The sequence below is a fragment of the Patella vulgata genome, chromosome 8 (genome assembly GCF_932274485.2).
Source record: "Patella vulgata chromosome 8, xgPatVulg1.2, whole genome shotgun sequence".
Lineage (NCBI taxonomy): Eukaryota > Metazoa > Mollusca > Gastropoda > Patellidae > Patella > Patella vulgata.
This window is the reverse complement of record NC_065886.2, coordinates 3,640,635-3,661,378: the sequence shown is the minus strand read 5'-3', so window position 1 is coordinate 3,661,378 and position 20,744 is coordinate 3,640,635. Positions and strand designations below refer to the sequence as shown.

At 34.7% G+C, this 20,744-nt stretch overlaps 2 protein-coding genes across 2 annotated transcripts in view; both read right to left on the bottom strand.

Annotated features, from left to right (window-relative positions):
• Positions 1-20,744, bottom strand: part of LOC126830900 (C2 domain-containing protein 2) — a 376,226-nt gene that overhangs the window by 94,710 nt on the left and 260,772 nt on the right. The window lies entirely within an intron of this gene.
• Positions 255-17,781, bottom strand: LOC126830007 (cilia- and flagella-associated protein 91). Its single transcript, XM_050560202.2, has 15 exons — positions 17,585-17,781; positions 15,091-15,167; positions 13,298-13,455; positions 12,380-12,711; positions 11,209-11,386; positions 9,872-10,029; positions 8,497-8,679; positions 7,412-7,551; positions 6,519-6,635; positions 6,084-6,155; positions 4,769-4,915; positions 4,275-4,496; positions 3,186-3,334; positions 2,668-2,759; positions 255-1,552 (listed from the first exon to the last, which is right to left on the bottom strand). Exons 1-15 carry the CDS (start codon positions 17,658-17,660, stop codon positions 1,389-1,391), a joined length of 2,265 nt encoding a protein of 754 aa, XP_050416159.1. The 5' UTR covers positions 17,661-17,781; the 3' UTR covers positions 255-1,388.

The following is a 20,744-nucleotide window of genomic DNA, read 5'->3' as shown; positions in this document are numbered from 1 at the left end:
CGTTGTATTATAAGGTCTGTAATTGAGTCAACTGGCATGGTTTCGATTCCGTACGTGACAGGGAGGAGGGTCGCCTGTCCAACCTTGTGGGTTTTCTCTGGGTCCTACGGTTTCTTCCTACTGCTAAAGACCCCTATTGATAAAAAATTGAACCATGTTAGTCCCAAAACGACCTAGTTTGTGTCGAGTGGAGGTTAAAGACTCTCTCCGTCCACCTCTCTCTCTTTGCTATGCTGATTCTGGTAGTAAGAAAATCTCAACACAATTGTTTACAGGTTCATCTACTAATTATTTAATGCTAGGACGGCTTTTAAAATAAATTATCACAGTTTGATTTTACATTTCCAATAAATTATCATTATACAAAAACAAATATAAATATTATATAAAATAAAAACAAATTTACAAATGTAGAAAAACAGAGGCCAAACTTTAGGATTTACTGTCTGAAAGGGCTACTGGGGAAACCCTATTGAATTGATCTCCTATAATGGCTACTTTTTTTTTCTTAAGTACTATACTTAATCTAAACAATAGCCTTATTCTCTAATAAAAGTTGATGAATATCCCCATAGTAACAGCCCCCCATAGCAATACCGGTAGCCCTCAGCATGTTTTAATTTGGCTGTGTTTGAACCAATAAAATACACCACGAAATTACAGTTTTCATATTATAATACATAAAAATTGGGCTGGCTTATTTTTAAAACAAATGTTTTAGTTTGAAACTAACAACAAATTGGGCTGTTAAAAAAATTAAAACTACATGTAAATGTTCTTATTGATTAAATTACGAGCGAAGAAATTCTCCAATATTATATTAATACAGATCTATATATATATATATATATATATAACCAAGATTTACATATTCTATATACAATTCAGTACATTCTTTATAATCTTACACAAACACTGTAATTTTATAATAATGATGTTCACAATAATATTATTACAAGATTTAGTTTGAACTTCTTCCATATACAGGGGCAAATTGAATTCCCATAACTGATCCCTTTTATTTTTGTTTTAACAGCTGATTGGATGCCATGGATGTGTGCTAGCCAATGAAAATCTACAATACAATGACGTTGCACAATAATAAATTATAACATGGTTTCTTAAACTGATATTAAAGTAGACTTAATAATGTGCAACGTCTCGATACAGAGACTTTAAATGACCATAATAACAAGGTTAATAATACTAGAAAGGTTTCAAATTTAACCCCTGTCTAGCTGATTAACCCCTGTCTAGAGAATAACAGAGAAAACAGATTTTACTGTGTTTTTCTTGATGTATCACAATTTCTTTCGTAAGTTTTTTGACGACACACTTCACTTCAGAGATTTGATGTATATTTATTAATTGTTACATGATGAACAAGTCTATGATGTGCTGGGTTTATCTGTTGTACTGGATGATCCGGATGTATCTTTACTATCTGTGGTAGCATTAACGTCAGTACGAGCATTCATATCAATCAGTCCTTCACCCGTTTTGTGGATTTCTTTATGAGCAGCCAGTAAATATTTTCTTTGACCATTTTTAACTGTAACAAAAATCGATAAGTTTAAAAGATAGGAATAAAAACACCAGTATCTTCATAATATCAGGTAATAAAACCACCTAATGTTTTTATTTAACAAGCGGCTGCCATGCAAGATACGCACAAATGTACCAAGAGATGGACAGAGAACGAGCTAAAAAGGAATGTGATTTTTTTGTACAATCAGGGGCCATAATCCAAGCAGTTAAAGTTTGATATGCAAAAATATAGAAAGGAACCGAGATCTTTTGGATGTGAACATACATTTGGAGTTTCATCAGAATCGGATCAAAATTGTGACAACTTTGGTATTACATACTTTTACACTATTTGGGTACAAGGTACAACCATTATGGTCCAATTTTTACGAAATTCAAACTCAACCATCATTAGGTTGTAACGTTGATATATTCAAACGTTTTTTAAATTGGATAAAAATTCTGACCTCTAGAGGGACCACAAGCTAAAAACGTACAATCAGAGACCATAATCATGGAAGTTATGATCTGATATGCATGAATATTGAAAGGAACCAAGATCTTTGGGTTATAAACATGCATTTCAATTTTCATAAAAATCAGATAAAAATAGACCTTCAGAGTGTCCAAAAGCTAAAAGAATGATTTTTCGTACAATCAGGGGCCATAATCCATGAAGTAGTTCAAGTTTCGTCAAAATTGGATAAAAATTGTGGCATATATAGTGTCCACAAAGAAACTGTGGACGGATGTTCCGACGTCCGGACGGATATGGGCGACGACTATATACGTCCAAATGAAAATGTGGGCATGTAGAAAGCATCCCATAGTCATAATTCCACCAAAAAGCACACTATTTTTTGTTATTTACCGCTAGCTATTATCTTCAATAATATAAACAATTCTATGGAAAACATTTACAGTCTTTTAATCGGATTATGTTTAAACAACGACATTCTTGTTGTTTTCAGGTATAAAAACATGATATATTCATAAATTATCATGTCTAACTTAACGTGGAGGTCTTCATGGATCAATAATCTGTCTCTTATTGACTTTAAATTTTAAAATTTCTTGAAGGGGGAGAGGCCTGTCTTTGCACTGTGTTAAATTACAGCCCTGGTAAGATGATGTTTTTACCTTTTTCTCTCATGGTGTTTTTCTGTACTTCAGGTAGAAGGAAACAATGAACCAAATCTGCTACAATCTCTTGTGATTCTAACTGAGTACGTCTACAATAATATACAACAATATTTTATTATCACATTTAAAACTTGTAAAAAGATGATTTAATGGAAGAGATATCTCTCCCCACCACCATTCTTGTTTGATGAAATTTTCAAAGCCACACCTACTTGAACCTGTAATAAAACAAGGGTTTAACCTCCTACACCATGCACTGTGCTACTGCCTACTCTTCATCAAATTACAACCGACATGGGTATTATTACAAGGTTGGACCTTAGTTTTTCATCCCATCCGACCGTCCTGCACCACTGACAAGGGGAAGCCTCATTAGAAAATTCTGAAGAACACCGGGATTAAACCGGAGACATCTTGGTCAGTAACCCGGAGTCACCATGGTGCTATATTTTTTTGCAAATGATCTCTTCACATGTAGCTGATATGAGAAATAAATAATTAAACAACAAACTTACTTGTCTTCAACTTCGTAAGCGACATCGTTGATCTTGACTGCTAGTTCCTGTACTTCACGACGTGCTTGAATATCGGCTGTAGAATCTATCGAGCCCATGATTATATTCTCTAGATACGTATCCACAGAATTCTGGTGTACTTTAATAACCTGCCAAAATAATACACATTCAAAATACATGCTTTAATAGTAGGGGGACTGCACCACACATAATTTACACAAAATACATAATTTAAAGCAAGTTTCAGGACTAACAAATACAGTTTTTAAAAATAAAAATGAGCAGGCTGAAAGAAAAGAGAGAGCGAGAGAGAGAAATGGGGTTTAACGTCTACTCGACACAAACTAGGTCATTTGGGGACTAACCGGAGGACCCAGAGAAAACCCACAAGGCTGGACAGGCGACCCTACTCCTTGTCACGTACAACCGGGGATTCGAAACCACGCCAGTTGACTCAATGACAGGCCTTATGATACAGCACGCACGTGCTAATCATTCGGCCATCCAACCCCCACCGAAAGAAAATAACTGTTGATGGCATCAAATGAGATAGATAACTACATGGAACAACTGAATTTTAGATCCGTACATACTAGGATATCCCAGGCTATATTAAGTTTTATCAAACAGGCCTCGTAAAATAGTAGATTTGTTTCATAAAATTTTAATTTTCATGTTGAAAATGTGGGCCCTTGTTCTAAACTGCAGAAAAGCTATCTTGTTTTAAATGCAACCTCAAAAAAAAACCAAGTCCTGAGTCTGTCATTGATTATTTATCTATATTAACCTTAATGACTCACAAACTTGTTTAAATATATCACTTATAATAACTTTAACCCACAAAATAAATTAAATGAAATGGGGTTTAACGTCCTGCTATTCTGCTCCAAACTGGACTAATGAAGATGGGCATACGCCATACAGTGTGCTATGAGAGAAATTTTGCCCAGGCAGTGGCACTACAGCCAACTCTTATATCAAATTCCAACTGTCAAGGAATCTTTAACATGCACGCCAATGTGTGCACAGGACCTCGTTTTTTTGTCTCATCCAAATGATTAAATGATTGAACCTTAATAACTCACAAACCTGTTTAAATATTTCATCCTGTTCTCTCCTACGTCTTTCTTCAACTTGTCTTCTTCCACTTTCCTCCGCTTCTCGTATTCTCCTCTCTCGTTCCGCTAACATGGAGAACGCATGGATTCGTCTCTCCTCCTGTAGACGGACCAACTCCTTACTGAGGAAATCTAACATATGACCGACACTGGATCCTTCAACATTGGCTAGACTCTCATCAACCAGAGATTCCTGATAAAACAAACCCACATAGATAACTATATAAAGATTATTGTAGATATGTCATGGTTTATTGTCAATATATCATGGTTTATTGTAGATATTGCATGGATTATTGTAGATATGTCATGGGTTATTGTAGATATTTCATGGTTTATTGTAGATATTCCAGAGGGAATTGTAGATATTGCATGGATTATTGTAGATATTGCATGGGTGATTGTCAATATTCGGGAGGCTATTTCATTATCTCAAGAAACAATAATTTTAAAATGAGACAATACCTTATGTTCATGTAATCTCCTCTGTCGTTGTAGAGCCAGGGTTGTGGTCATTTCTTGTTTCTTCTCGATCTGTTCAGCCTCTTGTAGAGCGTGGGTACTTCTTAATTCATTAATTAACTCGATTCTCTTCTCTTTACCTTCAAACATCTGATAAAACAATCAAATATTATTACATATAAAATAAAATAAAGTACGAACAATTCAAACCATTAGACAAAACTTGAAGTCCTAAAAAAACGGAAAAGGAAAATGGTGTAATCAGCAAATGGACTGTTCACCGTGTACAAAATCTTAACCTTCAAACATCTGATAAAAACAATCAAATATTATAACATAACTCATGTCACCTATTTAAATCAAATAGCGTTAACATCCTGTATATCTATCAAGGTTGGTGTACGTCATGCAGTTTGCTATGTGAGGAATTTTGCCTGGACAGTGGCATTTAAACCTAGTCTCTTCATTGAATTCCAAATGTCAAGGTTTCTTTTACGTGCACACAACCAACAAGTTCAAGAAGGCCCCAGTTTTATGTCCCATCTGAAGAACTAGTCATTTCTCATCCTGCACCACTGACACAGGGAAAACATATCATACTTAGCCAAGCTATAATCATCGTAGCTCCCAAGAAGGATAAAATGAAACACTGTGCCCGTGGGTTCAGAACTGTGCCTGTTGCATAAAATAGTATGGAATTACTGTTCACATAAATATATAGAGAAGGTTTAGCACAAAGATCATAACTCCGTTATCCAATTAACTTAACTCTTGGATCTAAAATAAATTTTTCATGTTTTAATCAAATTCAAATAAATAATTCATGGAATCCCACAAAACGCTAACAATCTGTCAATCTGCTATATACAGCAGCGTACTAAATTACAATCAAAAGTTTAATATAACAAAAAAATAAACTACAGAAAACAACAATGACAGGTGGGGACAAAAAACCTATATCACAACCCCTTTCCATCCCTTTTCACTAATAGAATGAACTAATCATGATGTATGAATCTTTTCACCAGTAGAATGAACTAATCATGATGTATGAACCTTTTCACTAATAGAATGAACTAATCATGATGTATGAACCTTTTCACTAATAGAATGAACTAATCATGATGTATGAATCTTTTCACCAGTAGAATGAACTAATCATGATGTATGAACCTTTTCACTAATAGAATGAACTAATCATGATGTATGAACCTTTTCACTAATAAAATGAACTAATCATGATGTATGAATTAATTATGTTAACTATTTAAACCAACAATTAGTTTTATAGAAAAGAGTAAATAGGTCATCTACTCACCATATTTTGTATAGCTCGACCTCTGATCACCTGCTGTAAGAATATGGTAGCTAATTCTCTTTCTTCTTCAGCCTATAAACACAGACATATATATCAAGTTTTATCACAATAATTGTTTACTATACAACTCTTAGGTTTAATTTAAAAGACAATTGTGCTGATTAACATTCTGTGTTTACAGAAAGGTTGCACCATCTACTGGGAAGGCCTAAAACAATATTGGGCATTGGGCAACATTACAAAAGAGAGAGAGAGAGAGAGTTGGGGTTTAACGCCCACATGGTTTAATTTTATAATTCACTTGCATATAAGGGTCTTTAGCAGTGGGAGAAAACTGGAGGACCCGGGAAAATCCCACAAGGTTGGTCAGACGACCAGGGAATCGAAACCACGCCAGTTGCATAATAAAAGATTATTATATAAATGATATGATACCTCTGATGGAATGTCTACAGATGGAGTTGGAGGACGTGGAACAGGTTTTTCAATCTTCTGTAAGAATCGTAACGGTTTCTGTTCTTCAACACCTTTATTCTTAGCTTCTTTTAACGCCTGAAAGTTTTAAACAATCATTCTCAATATGGATACAGAATAGGGCCTGCTGATTTAAAATATCTAACAAATTTAATAATTCATTATATATTATAATCCCAAATTTATAGAATGTCATTCATGGTCAACTAATTTAAACTACTGAATGGAAACTAATTAAACAAACATTATACAACAGCTAAATCTGTCTATTTCAGGTCTTTCTTTAGGTCTGAAATGTTATCTAAATTATTAATTAGACATTATATTAACTTATCCAGACCATAATCAACTCTCGATGGCATTTCTAGCCTGCGATATTTACTGGACTATGATCCTATTTGCTGCTCGACTTCCATTCATAATTTAATCAAGAAATGAATGATCAAGACTTTGTTTTTTTTTTATCGTACAGACTTTAGTAATGATGATCGAGGCTAGGCCGAAATTTCAATCGCTAAAATCTCGTTTGATAGTGGATCAATTTGAATGAAATCTTCAGCAAATTGCCTTTACATTATGTAGTTTTTAACTATTATAGTGAGAACTACCAGCTCTTTATCTAATCTCCCATAATGTATCTTTAATATAATGAACAGATGGCTGTGTTTAAATATTAATGCAAATATAATTTTACAACCTCCACTAACAAAATGACGACCCATATAGATAGATAGAATATTTCTATTTACACATTTCTGAGTATATTAAAATCAATATTATTTGATTTTTTATAAATTTCTAAAAATTAATGAATTTCCAGAGAACTTGTTTGTATATAAAATAGCTTTAATTACCTCGTGCAGCTCTATTAGTTCTCTCTCCTGACGATATTTACGTTTTATGAATCCAGCTTTTGTTACCGTTTTCGGTTTCGGTGCTTTAATTCTTGGTGCTGTCACAAAATCTGGTAATGAGGCTTCCAGTTCCAACAAACCTATCAAAATATTCAAATGATAAATATTTAAATTTTAGGTTACCAGAGACAGAGAAATGGGGTTTAACTTCCACTCAACACAAACTAGGTCATTTCGGGACTAACATGGTTTAATTTTATTTCAATAATTTGCTTGCGCGTCGGGTTCCTTAGCAGTGGAAGGGAAACCGGACGACCCAGAGAAAACACACGAGGTTGGACAGACGACCCTACACCTTGTCACGTACAACTGGGAAATCGAAACCATGCCAGTTGACTCAATGACAGACCTTATGATACAGCTTGCACATGCTAACCATTTGGCCATCCAACCCCCGCTTACAAAAAATAAAAATAACATCTTTTACTGTTTGTATATAATTATTAATAGTGCCATGAAATTAATAATTCTTCGTATAGAAACAGCACAATTTCCCCTTGTCAGTGGTGCAGGACCTGACAAGGACAGTGTCTAGTCGTTCGGATGGCACAAAAAACATTACCCTGTTTACACATTGGCATGCACATGAAAGATCCCTTGACAGAATACAAAGTAAGGGTAGACCATAGCACACCGGTCTGAGTAAAATGTCCCTCATAGAACACTGTAAGCCTGTCTTCATTAACCAGTCGGCACAGAACAATAGGACTTTAAACGCCATTTCATTCTCTCATAGAAGGTGAAGACTACATACATTTCAGACCTTGAAATACTGACAATATGTCAGACACTATAAATGAACTGGTGTTGGACATGTATTCAAAAACTTCACAACACCCCCCCCCCCCCAACAATTCTGTGACAAAATATGGCAGGAACTAGAAGAACTGTATCTGACAATGTCTACGACAGGTACCTTATTGCCAGGCTTGTATCTTAGGCTCTACAAAGTTTAGGACAACCTTTCTGTTGAGCAAATCTTTCAACTATTACAGCTCAATTTAAAAAAATTAAAGATATTTTACCTTGATAAGTGGCTAAATGGCGAGATTTAACTACATATTGTTCTGAACCTCGATCTAAAAATACACCAATTCTTGTGAGAGGGGCGTACGTCTGACTGCCAGGCTCCGTGAAATCATTAATTATCTTACGTCTCTCCAACTTGCCCTCCACATTTCTTCTTTTCTGTGTTAATTTTCTAATTGCTGAAATATTTTAAAATATTTACATGTTGTGTCAATAAAATATATAAATTCTGGTTCAATCAAATACTCTCTAAAATCTGGGATTCAACCAAGCTTCCTCTCAGTATCAGCTCTTCCTTTTATATGACCAAGAAATTAAACATACATTATGCAAGAGCTAAATCTGTCTATTGCAGGTCTTTCTTTAGGCCTGAAATGTTATCTAAATTATTAATTAGACATTAATTAACTTATCCAGACAATAATCAACTCTCGATGTCAACGCTAGCCTGCAAAATTTACTGGATTAGAATCCGATCTGCTGCTCAACGCTCATTCATGATTAAATAAAAAAATGGATATTCGAGACTATGTTTTTTTTATCGTACCGACTTCAGTAATGATGATCGAGGCTAGGCCCAAAATTCAATCGCTAAATTCTCGGTTCTGGGTAGATCAATTTGACTGAAATTATCAGCAAATTCTGTTTACATCATCTAGTTTTTAACTATTCTAGTAAGAACTGTCAGCTCTTTATCTAATCTCCCATAATGTATCTTTAACAATGAAATTTTAGGACAAAATAAACCAGTTTCTTGTTGCTATGAAATAAAGAGCTTGCAGTTCTACAAAAAAGAATCTAAATGGAAACGTAAATGAATGTGAAACTTCGAAGAGAGGAGGAAGCTGAAACAAACCAGTAGGATTTCTGAAACAAAGTCTAAATTTTTAGGAGAAAAAGTTTCGAGGCTGACAAGGAATCTGGGTTCAGATGGAATCATAAAGCCAGTTGCTCTGTAATGGTGAAATAAAATGGGGTTTAACGTCCTACACCAACTGGGCTAATGAAGACCGTCTCTCTGTAATGAACTTGATAATGTATATAAAGAAATGTGAGAGAGAGAGAGAGAGAGAGAGAGAGAGAGAGAGAGAGAGAAATGGGGTTTAACGTCCACTTGACACAAACCAGGTCATTTCGGGACTAACACATGGTTCAATTTTATTTCAATAAATTGCTTGCGTGTAGGGATCTTTAGCAACGGGAAGAAACCGGAGGACCCGGAGAAAACCCACGAGGTTGGACAGGAGTCCCTACTCCTTGTCACATACAACCAGGGAATCGAAACCACGCCACACCTTATGATACAGCGCGCACATGTTAACCATTCGGTCATCCAATCCCCCATAAAAAAATGTAAATATATCAACTTACTTTTGATATGTTCATTTCGAATTTTTCTTATTCTTGATTCTTTAACTTTTTGTTTTTTGGACCATAATTTATCTAATCTCTTTACATTTAAATCCTGATGATTCTCCTCTCGTTGTTTTAATAAATTCTTTAAAACTTCTAATCTAGCTTCTTGTAACCTACATATACATAAAATTAACATAAAATATACACAATCTGGTTTCTTGGAGAGAGAGAGAGAGCTTAAGTACACAAACTAGGTCATTTCAGGAGGGGTCTTTCGCAGTGTGCGGTAACAGGAGGACCTGGAGAAAACCAACGATGTTGGACAGTCGACCCTACTCCTCGTCATGTACACGTGAGGAATCAAAACCACCTCACTTGACTCAATGACAGACCTTCTGATCCAACATGCACACGTCAACTATTCGGCTATTCAACCCCACCATGAAGCTTTGAAGTCTTTCTGCGTCATTTCTATTTTCGTGAAAAAACAAATTTCTATGTGTTATTCCATGGTAAATATAAGTAAATATTGAAGGGAATAGAACCATTTTTAGACAGATTTAAAGATTTAGATTTCACACTATTTGCTCAAGTGTTGACAAACCTTCAGATGCTTTGGAACCTCAAAATATACAAAAAGCAACCAATACAATTACTACAGTTAATAGTAATTTTGAATCAATTATGCTCAGAAAAATAAGATTAAAGTCAATCATTCGTGCCTGCTCAGTCCATTCTACATGTTTTATTATTATTATTATTATTATCTAGTCATTTGTGAATTAGCCAGTTTAAGTTACTCTTGCATTGTCTTCTGGGATATGTTTTCCTTTTTGTCGTGTAGTGATTTTAAAATATTCAGTTTGTCTTATATTGGATATTAGGGTCCCATATTTTAACGGTAAGTTAACATCAATATTGATTATTAATGGACCAATATCGTGTTTTTAATTTTGAATATTATGGATAATATTGAGTTAGAGCTTGAGCTCCTTTAAAATTATAAGCACTTATTGTGACTTATTACCGTATTTTTCAGGGTATAAGTCGATACTTTTTTCCGCCGAAGTTCGACCTTCGTCTTATACTCCGCTTCAACTTATGTACGGATGAAGGTAAAAAAAAAAATTGACATCTCCCCCAAAAAATGATTATGGATACAATCACTTGGTTTATTACACTGCAACATTTCAACAAGATTTCACAAGTCGTTTTCAAGCAAATACCTAATGTACAAATGAGACATATCATGGCTGTCATGGGTGAATCATTGCAGTATAATACACCAAGTGACTGTAAACATATCAAGTTTCTAGTATTATAAAATATAACTATGAATCTTTATTCCTTACTTTTCTATTTCCTGTTCCCGTAGTGCCCATTCTTTACGTTCCATTTCATCCATCATTTTACGTCTTTTATCCAGTTGCGACATGTCATTCAATGGTGGTAGAGTCGCCTCCCATGCTCTTTTAGCTCGCGCTCTCTCGATCATCTCTACCTCGGCCAGACCAGCTGGTAACCCTCGACCTATTAATAATTTAAAACAAAACTAGAATTTACCAATAAATTCTAAGTCTGTCATTAACAAAATTTAGTGTATGATCTTAAATTTCGAACACAGGTAAGCCTATTATAACTATAGTTATTGACCATGTAGGCCTGTCATTAATAAAGTTTAGACAATGATCTAACTTTATAAACAGATAGGTCATATTAACAAATAGAAAACAAGCTAAAATGAAAGTGATTTTTCCTACAATCAAGGGCGAAAATTCGGGAAATTACAATTTGATATGCACAAATATCGAAAGGAACCAAGATCTTTGGGTTATAAACTTACATTTCAAGTTTCAACAAAATCAGATAAAAATTGTGACCTCTATAGGGTCCACAACCTTGATATACCATATTTTTACGCTATTTGAGAACGAAGGGCGGCCATTTTATCTGTCAGTTTTGGGCCGATTTCACAAAATTCGAACTCAGTCGTGTGTCCTTAGGGTGTAACGGTGATATAATAATATGATTTTTTAAATCGGATAAAAATTATGACCTCTATAGGGTCCACAAGCTAAAAACATGATTTTTCGTACAATCAGGGGCCATAATTCAGGAAGTTATGGTCCGATATGCGCGAATATTGAAAGGGACTGGGATCTTTGGGTTATAAACTTACATTTCAAGTTTAAACCAAATCGGATAAAAAATTGTGACCTCTACAGTGTTCAAAAGCTAAAAACGTGATTTTTTGTACAATCAGGGGCCATAATCCATGACGTTACGGTCCGATACATGCCAATATCGAAAGGAACCGAGATCTTAGGGTGATAAACCTATATTTCAAGTTTCATTGAAATCGGATAAAAATTGTGACCTGTAGACTGTTCACAAACAATTGTGGACGAACGGACGGACGTCGACAATATACGTCCACATGAAAATATGGGCACATAAAAATATACTGAATCATCTAAACTTTTAAACATGTAGGTTTCTTTTTACTAGACAATGATAACTCACCATATGATAATGTAGCTAATGTTAAGAGTTCTGGTGCTGTGCCAGGTTGTACGACATATTCTGGTGTATACGGATCAGTCTGAGCCTCCGAATCACGATAATCTGTTTGAGTTTCAATGGTTTTAGTTGGTGGGGTTGGAGGTCGTTCGACATGGGGTTGTTCTTGTGTTGAGAGTGGATCCTGTCTTGCCGTAGCCAATAAAACTTCCGGTGGAACTTGTTGCAGGAATGGTATCATGGGTCTTTTAGCATATTTATATCGATTTCTACCCGTCACTTCAGCATTCCCAAACGTTTTATCTGGTATAACGACGGCAGGATCATAATTAAACCTGTGAATTATATTTTACTATTTATAAAACGGGTTATTATGGTGAACTTATACACAAAATAGATGAATTCTTTGTTACTCATGGTATATAGTGAATATGGCACAACCTCACATGTATGAATTCTTTTTAGTCTTGGCACATTAAGTAGTCAATGCTGGCTCCATGATCAGGTCTTGGGTTTAAACCCAGAATTGGCTGAGATTTTCTTCTTGATTTCTGGCGTGGTTTCCCCTTGCAGGACAAGAGGGCCTTACGAGGAATAGTGTCTAGTCATTTGGATGGGATGAAAAACAAAGAGAGAATGTGATAGAGAGATGGAGTTTAACGTCCACTGGGTCATTTCAGGGCTAACATATGGTTCAATTTTATTTCAATAATTCCCTTGCGCGTAGGTATTTTTAGTAGTGATGGGAAATCGGAGGACCCGGAGAAAACCCATGAGGCTAGACAGGCGACCCTACTCCTTGTGAACCAGGGAATCGAAACCCTGCCAGTTGACTCAATGACAGACCTTATGATACAATGTGTACGTGCTAACCATTCGGCCATCCAACCCCTCTTATAATTATATACTTGATAATCTTACGTTTTATAGCGTAACATAGATTCACGTTGTTGATCAGCGTAACCTCTCCAATGTCTAGAGATAAATTTAGGTACTGGATCTGTGACCTCCAGTCGCATCTGAAATCTGGGGTGATGACGCAGTTCACTGAACATAGTCTTATAGTTTGGGACTCGTTTCTGTAAATAAAGATAATATTTGGTTAAACTGATGGGATATGATGTCAGTACATCAGGTACTTTTATTTAGAGTTAATATTTGGATGAAATCTGAGTATTTTTAGAAGGGAAAATAATAAATACAAAATCTGATTAAAGATCTTTTAAAGATACATTATAGGAGATTAGATAAAGAGCTGACAGTTCTCGCTATAATAGTTAAAAACTAGATAACGTTAATAGAATATGCTGAAAATTTCAGTCAAATTGATCCACTTTAAACTGAGAATTTAGCGATAGAATTTGAGGTCTAACCTCGATCATTATTACTAAAGTCGGTACGATAAAAAAACATAGCCTTGATTATCCATTTTTTTATTTAATAAATGTCTAATTAATAGTTTATATAATATTTCAGGCCTAAATAAAGACCAGCAATAGGCAAATTTAGCTCTTGCATTATGTATGTTTTATTTAAGCTTATAAATAGTTTTACGGTTATTATAAATAAATACTGTGTCATTGCCTGATGAATTCAAGAGAAGCCTAGATAAAATGTTGCTATAATAAAAACTAAGTAATTCTTATTACATACAGTTATTAGCAATCTGATTAACATACAGATCTATATTTCGTTTCGTTTTTATATACTTTCGATGACCAACACTACATGAAGAACTGACAACTTATAGCGATAGGTCACGTCAGGGGTCAAAAGACCGACTTATGACCCTATGATGTCAGACATTTGATTAACCAATCAGCATTGATGTTACTAGTGGATTACTATCAGTTCCATGCAAAACATGTCTAAAGCTCGTCGTAACAGACCGTTTCATTGGCTAATCCCTGACACCATTCAGAACACGAGTTAAATAACAACTCTTCCAGATCCAAGTGTAATAAAGACAAGTAAAACGAAATTTTGAACTATAAAAACGAAACGAAATAGGATCTGTGTTTTAACCAGATTGAGTTATTAGTTATTTTTATTTATTTATGCTACTTTTAAAACTATAGATATGTTGATAACACATGACACAATTATATGGAATACAAGTTACTTAAGGAGTTTATTACAGCGACGTTTCGACGAGGGTTCTCCCGTCTTTGTCAAGCAAAGACGGGAGAACCCTCGTCGAAACGTCGCTGTAATAAACTCTTTAAGTAACTTGTATTCCGTATGATTGTGTATGTGTTATTCTCATCCAGTTACTAAATGCCACTTAAACAATTTATAGATATGTTGATTTTAAAAGGTTTTTATCCAGTGATTCTTTTATATTGTAGATTATCAAAAACTATTTTAATATCTAATTACATGTAATAATTGTTATTTATATATTTTACATCAAGTATGTTCTTTATTAGTTCGTTATATTATGGAAATGTAATATTGTCTTGCTCTAATAGTAAGTGCAGGGGGACTGCACCACACACAAGACAAATTTACGGACAAGACACAATGCGCATAAATCACAAAGAAACGCACATTTCAGATTTAGTGAATGGATCCGGGGGCTAGCTGTAGGCATCCACTGTGCTGTACAGTCCCAAGTCTGTGGTGACACAGACTTGTAAAGCGCACATGAGCATATTTAAGTGGTAGATATGAGTAATAATAATAATAATAGTAAAAATATTGCAACTACTTACAACTCTATCCGAGCTGGTATGAGCTTTAAATGTAGCCCTGGCATGATCTCTTTCACTGGCAACATGATGAACTGGATCTAAAATCACACAATATGTAAAATAATTACCTATTCCAAGTCTTAAAATAGTATTCCCAGATATATTTTAATTTTAGGGATTAAAACTGGTTAATTCTGGGTGAAAGGCCATTTACACTGACACAATCACTGTAATTGTCACGTTTCAATCAATACCATTTATGTCCATACCTTGTAACAAGAGTGAATCCTAGGCCCCAACCTCAGCATTCTCTCCCAAAAAAATTAAATGTTGCTTGTTTTTTTTTGCTGGGAAATAAAGCTGTAAAAATTAAGGAAAAAAAGTTTCCAACTAGTGACAGATGATTATCGTGTCTGGATGTGTCTAAACTATAAACTTGCCATGGTGTTGTATCTAACGAGTTTCCAACCTCTTGGGTTTTCTCCGGGTCATCCGGTTTCCTCCCACTGCTAAAGACCCCTACGCACAAGCGAATTATTGAAATGTTAGTCCCGAAATGACCTAGTTTGTGTCGAGTGGACGTTAAACCCCATCTCTCTCTCTCTATTTATTGGGTTACCCCATTACATTTTAATATGTCAACAAGAATTCAAATTCTGTTTTGCATTGCAAAACCCTATTAATTGTTAAAATCAATTTCGTTTTGGCGAGTGGCCAAGCGTATTCTAACAGTTTAATAAATAGGCAGTGGATGTATGAATCTGGGTGCAACTAAAGAACCGGACCCAATTCATAAAATTTTGGTTGATCTTATCCTGTGATTTAGGGGTCCACACTCCAATGACAGAAATCTAGGAAACCAGCAACCAGTTGTTATTAATATTAGGTAAAACAAAACAGATGAATTCCTGACCCTGAAGATTCTTATGTTGAAAATTTAGCATCGACTCCCCACTAACATGGAAGCAGCCAATTTGAAAGACTCTATAAAAAGTATAAACAAAAGATAACTACTCAGTAAACACAACCATCAGAAATTATTACTAAGTAAGGCTTATAAGTAGTCATATTCACAGTTCCGGCTATTCAATAATATTAATTCGTAGAAATCGACTAAGACTCAAAAAAAAACAGTTGAGGGTAAATACACTGACTGGAATTGAAAGATTCATTTCATAAATCATAATTATTATCTTCTGAGCGAAAATGAACCAAGATCGAAAATCGACATAGAAACTAGAGCCAATCTAGATTATATTTTGATAAATAAAACTGCTTAATTTTGTGTGAAAATTTCTTAAAAACCTCTGCATTAGGGCCGAGCAACTAACTCAACATACGTGATACGTTTTCTGACAACTTAATGGAGACCAGTGGCCAAGTTGTAGGCTATTAGCCTACACGGTGTCTGGATACAACCAGACTTTTACTTTAGAAAAATAACATGTAGGTGACATTTAACGATCGTTATCGAGTACAGAACATGCATTACACACTGTTTTGATCTCTAAAGGAACGGTATATATAAATAGGTCATCCGACAAAAAAATTTGAACCAAAATCTTAAAGCTTAAAGGATTACTTGTCCGGATATGCGGTATTGACCTCAATATTTTGAGCTGAAATATTCAGACAAGGTAAATACACCATTCCTCTATATTTTGGTGCTTAAATTTCATACATACGCAGACTTTTATTTCTGAGACTCTGTTTAAATCGGGACAGACCCTTTATAAAGGAGCTAAATCGCTAATATTTTGAACCTAGAAATTGGCACAAATGGGTCGCAACACATATATAATAATGTAATATGAATTCATACAAACTGTTTTACATTCAATCGTGTCCGTTTTACTGTGAATTGTCATCAGTTATGTTCGGCGAAATACGCCAGAAGTTTCAACCGCAAGTCAGTTTCTAGCGTCTGGTTATTCCAGTCAACACCGATATTATCTATTGCGCATGCTCTCCAAATAAGAACATGATATCACCGCTTTGACATGACTTGTGGAATATGTCTAGCTTCATTCTTTGAGCACCTTGTTACAAATGGCGCTGAAACGCATTATGGTACACGATTCGTGTACCAATGGTAAAATGTTTATTTTGTCTTAAATATTGGATATCAGAAGCCCATCTTTTCCAGGTAAGATCACAAAACCAATGCTGATTTAAATTGCAAAAAAATCGTGTTTTCAATGTCGAAGATTTTTAATGATATTGGATTACGGACTTAGCTACTTTAAATCAAATACTCAAATGAACTAAATTAAAATAGTCAAATGAAATACCATTCGATTACATTTACAAATGACAAATGTCAAATGAATAAGATTATGTGAATAGTAAAATAAGCATACAATATGACCACTTTTACTTAAAATCACTTGAATTTTGAAGTAAGTGAATTATTTTCATAAAAATGTGAAAAACGTAACTCAGTTTCTGACTCAATCTGAGTTTGGATAATTTGCCAATTTTGGGGTTTGTTTTTTTTTCACTCGTCAAAACTCACCGTATAAATAATCATAAGTTCGTGACGGATCCACTGGCTGTCTACGCAGCGTCTGTGTTTGCGTGCGTGAAGCCATGTTTATTTTACAACAACTTAGCACTTAACGGTAAAAATAATTCCATGAAAACCTCATGAAAAGAGACTTCTTAGACTCAAGAACGAAGATAAAACAAAGATGGCCAAATTTACAACGTTGCTATGGGGATCAAGCGGAAGTACGGCTATCTTTACTTTTTGTCCAGGGGAAACAACTGCAATTTAACTCTTTAACGGGAGTTACCTCTCTTTGACTGCAAACGTTAAAAGAGAGTATAGCTCCAGCTTATGAATTAATAAAATTTAGCAAACTTTGAGATAATAATCAAATTACAAAAACAAAATGCCTTCAAGCCAAACCTCCACTGAACACATAAACAACAGACTATTATGGATTGTTTTAACAAAATTATTTGAGTGATATTTTAGATACTGGTTTACACCGCCGGTAACTATTTACTCAAATTTACTATGTATTAGAGAATTATCATTTTGTAGACTGATTCCTCGAACCGTCCATTTTTCGGGCAATGTATTTCCGTTTTTGGGGCACAAACATCAGAGAATGGGGAACATTAAGTTGTTCTTTGCTTAACATATTGTAAATTTATATTGTTGTATAAGTATATAATTAATTAAAAATAAACAACCATCACAGCTTTGAGGAAAATTTGTTTTACAGTTAATCATTGATTCATTCTGAAAATTCGGGTAATGAAGAAAATTTTCAGTCAAATAGACTCAGCACACACACACCCCACCCCCGCCCCAATCTGAGATTGGCTTCCTATTCCTCCGATATAATTCTAAAAGAGAAGAACGGTCACAGCCTGCCTCCAGAATTAAACTATGATGGATAAATTTAATCGTTTTCTGAATTTGTCTCGGTTGTAAATTATTTTGTATCTTTAAAATAAAATCTTCAAATACACCCCCCACACACACACACACCCACCTTAATAAGATTACTAAGTTGAAATAAAATAACGAGCGTCTTTTGAAAATGACAATCTGTGTTATACTCCTTTTCAATAAAAGTTATCATTTCTATTTATCAAGATAAAACATCTGTATTTATAAGCTGCTTCACCTTATTCAGCGTCTTTATGATTTATCATAATAATATGTCCCCCAAACAGGTTTCCTCTTGACAGTGGTGCAGGACTAGGGGACAACGTATATTCGTTGGGATGGGATGAAACTCGAGGTCCCGTGTACACAATAGCGGACACGTAAAAGTACCCTTTCAGTTGGAATTCCATATAAGAGTAAGTCGTAGTGCCACTGCCCGGGGAAAAAAAAACCTCGTTGCACATTGTATGGCGTATGCCCGTCTTCATTATCCCAGTCGGGGTAGAACAGGTTTTATTTCTATTTCGTAAATAAACATTTTCCAATGAATGATTGTAAGCCTATTTGATTACAAAATGGCATAAACCACAAAAACTACATCCGTGTTTATATTTATATCTTTCGTAGACCGTACTCTACCATCTAAACCATTGTAAAACACAGAAAATATTTTTATATTGTTCGTAGACCCCCACCCGGTTGTACTTTTTACCGCCGACCACCGCCGACTACCGCCGACCAAATGCTTTTTACCGCCGACCGTCGTGTAATTACCGCCGACCAAATACTTTTTACCGCCGACCGCATTGTAATGACTTTCGACCGTAATATAATTACCGCCGACCAAATACTTGTTACCGATGCTTAACGATTCCTTGTTACCGCCGACTATTTTACGGTTGTTTTTTTTTATAAAAAAGAATACAACAAGAATGTTATTTTTTATTTGAGGTGTAATCACGTACAACTGTCGAAAAACATTCATATATATTTTAAAGAATATGGAAGGACAAAACTACAATTTAGATATTGAAGGGCAAATATATCAAGATTGTTTCAGCTACTGGTTATAAATAAATAACATTTTAGGCCTATCTTTTATTAGTGTTAGAGTTAGGGTTGTCGACCATATTTATATATAATAAAATCTATATTTTTTTTATCAAACTCTGTGTATTTGACCAAATCTATTTATTTGTCACTAATAATTTAATTAATTTTATATAGTCGGCGGTAACAAGGAATCATTAAGCATTTGGTCGGCGGTAACAAGTATTTGGTCGGCGGTAATTATATTACGATCCAAAGTCATTACAATGCGGTCGGCGGTAAAAAGTATTTGGTCGGCGGTAATTTCACGACGGTCGGCGGTAAAAGTACTGGTCGGCGGTGGTCGGCGGTGAACAGTAACACCCGACCCCCACCTACCATTGTAGTACAAACATTTATTATAAATTTTAAGTTTAGTGTAATCTTTATGCGCCCGATAGTAGATGAAGTGAATTTAGTTTTTAGTTTTAGCTAAATTTATGGTTTAGGCCGATAGTAAAAAAAAAAAAAGAAAAAAAGATTTTACCGTAATAAGTGAATTTAGTCTTTTTATAGCTTTAACTAGATTTATAGTTTAAGCCGATAGTTAAAAAAAAACCCAAACAAACAAAAAGATTTGAAAAAAATATATTACCGTAATAAAAGTGGGTAAGGACGTGGGTTTTGTTATATTTTGGTTTAAATTCATCAATTTTCGTTTAAAGATATCACTGTATATATCAATTTCACCTTTCATGTAAAGTATTTTGAAAACTCATATTGATGCCCATAATAATTTATCTGTCGTTTCATATTGATAAAATTTTTTTCTCTAATCGGTCTTGTATACCATTCCGAGATCCAAAAATAAGATGAAACGGTCTTAAAATTCTAATCGGAGGCACTTCCTCGCCACCCTTCAATTGAAGTCCGGGAAAGGATAAATTTTGTTTTTTAATTGGGACTATATTGTTTTATTATTTTGGATAAAGTTACTTTTGTTTTATTTTATTATTTATCATGGGTAGTCGAATTCTAAAGCGTTTTAATAAGCCTGGGTCGCCAACAATTCTGCCCAAGCGCAGGGTTGCGTTTTTAAATGTTCTGTTCGCAACCATCGTCTACTAGATCATAGATGGCGACTGTGCTCACCTTTCAGAAAAGGTATGATCAATGACGTCATTGGGGATGATTATTGATTTGGTGAGATGAATAGCAATGGAGGTTTTGATTGGCTAAAATT

What these genes read in the sequence shown, in the direction of transcription:
- LOC126830007 (XM_050560202.2), bottom strand. Translation starts at nt 17,660, where the DNA reads ATGGCTTCACGCACGCAAACACAGACGCTGCGTAGACAGCCAGTGGAT. An exon ending in AACTAATAGAGCTGCACGAG is followed by an intron (nt 6,636 to 7,411) that starts GTAATTAAAGCT and finishes TAAAACTTTCAG; the next exon opens with GCGTTAAAAGAAGCTAAGAA. An exon ending in AAACACCATGAGAGAAAAAG is followed by an intron (nt 1,553 to 2,667) that starts GTAAAAACATCA and finishes TTTTTGTTACAG; the next exon opens with TTAAAAATGGTCAAAGAAAA.